At 41.0% G+C, this 1,916-nt stretch overlaps 1 protein-coding gene across 1 annotated transcript; it reads left to right on the forward strand.

Moving 5' to 3' along the window:
- The first annotated feature begins 658 nt into the window (after positions 1-658).
- On the forward strand, positions 659-1,328 carry LOC138861943 (uncharacterized). Its single transcript, XM_070122419.1, has 2 exons — positions 659-844; positions 999-1,328. Exons 1-2 carry the CDS (start codon positions 659-661, stop codon positions 1,326-1,328), a joined length of 516 nt encoding a protein of 171 aa, XP_069978520.1.
- Positions 1,329-1,916: the final 588 nt, after the last annotated feature.

A 1,916-nucleotide genomic window follows, 5' to 3' on the forward strand; every position in this document is an offset into this window, starting at 1 on the left:
CACAGGTATTGTGGCCAAGGAGATCGACCATATCCTTGTTTGCACTCACTGGAGGATCCTTCAGAATTGCAGGGTTTACAAAAGTGCCGAGTTTTTTGGCACTGACTCTCTCTATATATATGTATATATATATATATATATATATATATATATATATATATATATATATATATATGTGTGTGTGTGTGTGTGTGTGTGTGTGTGTGTGTGTGTGTGTGTATAGATTGGTTGTGGTGACCCTTCAAGTTCACTTAAAATTACCCAGTCTCTTCAGTGGCCACTCAAGGGTGTTTTACCTGGACAGATTGGTGGAAGAGGAACGTATGTGTAGGTTTGTTTGGGATTCCTTTAAACGTGAAACACTCGATGTAGCCTAGGAGTCCATTGGTGAACATCTGAGGACAAGTCAGAATTTCATCTTGCTGGAGACATTGGAGGCCATAGATGCATGTTGCATAGCTTGTCTGAACGGCAATCGGGATTTGCACCATTCCTTGGAGCGTAGGGCTCGGACTCTGCTGAGAAGGGATAAGAAACAGTTCATCAGAAATCTTGCCGAGGAGGTAGATGGTCATTTCCTAGTTAATGACCTTCGTCCTGCCGACCAATCCCTGAGAAAACAATCCCTCCTTACGGATGTCTGTGGGCTGCTCAGCAGATGAACGGGTCATCTCAGATCATGTTGGTGTTCCTGGACATTAGTCTAGATGCAAGGGATGTCACAATCCCTGTGCCTGACCCACCCATCAGTCAAGATCCCTCTACCCTGACTGAGGTTAGGAAGGTGATCTCAGGAAAAGTTGCAGGCATATGCAATATTCTTGTTGAACTGCTAGAGGCTGGGGTGAGCTTATTGCATGGGGCTTGCATGCTTTCCTGGCAGTCTTATTCCCAATGACCTGTTGAGGGGTGTAGTCATCCCTCTCTGGAAGGGGAAAGGGGATTGTTAGGACTGTAGCAACTATCATGGTATCACATTGCTCATTATACCAGGCAAGGTCTTCGCCCCCATTTATACGAAACGGATCCACAACCACTTACTAAGGCACCAAAAACTGGAACAATCTGGATTCACTCCTGGCAAGTCCACAATAGACCGTATCCTAGTGCTTCAAGTCATTGTAGAACGTGTTTGTGAGTTCGGTTGTTGGGTGCCCACAGCCTACATTGTACTCAAGGAGTTTGATTTGGTGCATCGCAAATCATCATGGGAGATCCTGAAATTTAGGGGAATTCTTACACAGTTTATTGGATTAATAGCAATCCTATATACTAGTATTGAGAGTGCTATTGAGTGGTGGGGGCCTACTGAGCTTCTTCCCTATTAAGGGGGCCCACCCCTGAAAACTCCTTGGGCTCCTATCTTGCATATTGTTCATGCAATTTGGGTGAATGGTAGTGGGTACTGAAAAGTGTTTTCCTTTTCTTAATTGTTTTGAAAAATACCGAATCTTTGTTTATATATCTACATTTTGTAGGAATAAATTTTTATTTTTTTGTTTTGACCGAAGGAAAAAAATCGATTTTTTTCAGGGCTCCTTAATCCCGTTTTCTTTGACAAATTCAAAAATCTAATAGCAATAAAAAAGAATTAATTTTTGCCAAAGTTTAAAATTATACCCAAGTTGGTCAGATTTATTTTTACCGATTTTGTGAGATTATTTAAAGTGCAAAAAACATTTCAAGATATGTGTATTCATCTGCTTGGCATGGAATTTTCGCATATGATTGTGTATACATCTTAGACTTACTGGAGAATGATGAGGCGTCTAGTCCCCCTTTTAAAGAAAGTTTTAGTCACTCATAGGTGAGGGTATCAGAACTCGAGGAGGTGGCATGGCGTCTGTTTTGATGATTGTTCAATGAAAATTTAACCACTAGAATCACTATTTTCCATCCTTTTCGAAAATTAAAAA

Source organism: Penaeus vannamei, chromosome 6, assembly GCF_042767895.1.
Source record: "Penaeus vannamei isolate JL-2024 chromosome 6, ASM4276789v1, whole genome shotgun sequence".
Lineage (NCBI taxonomy): Eukaryota > Metazoa > Arthropoda > Malacostraca > Decapoda > Penaeidae > Penaeus > Penaeus vannamei.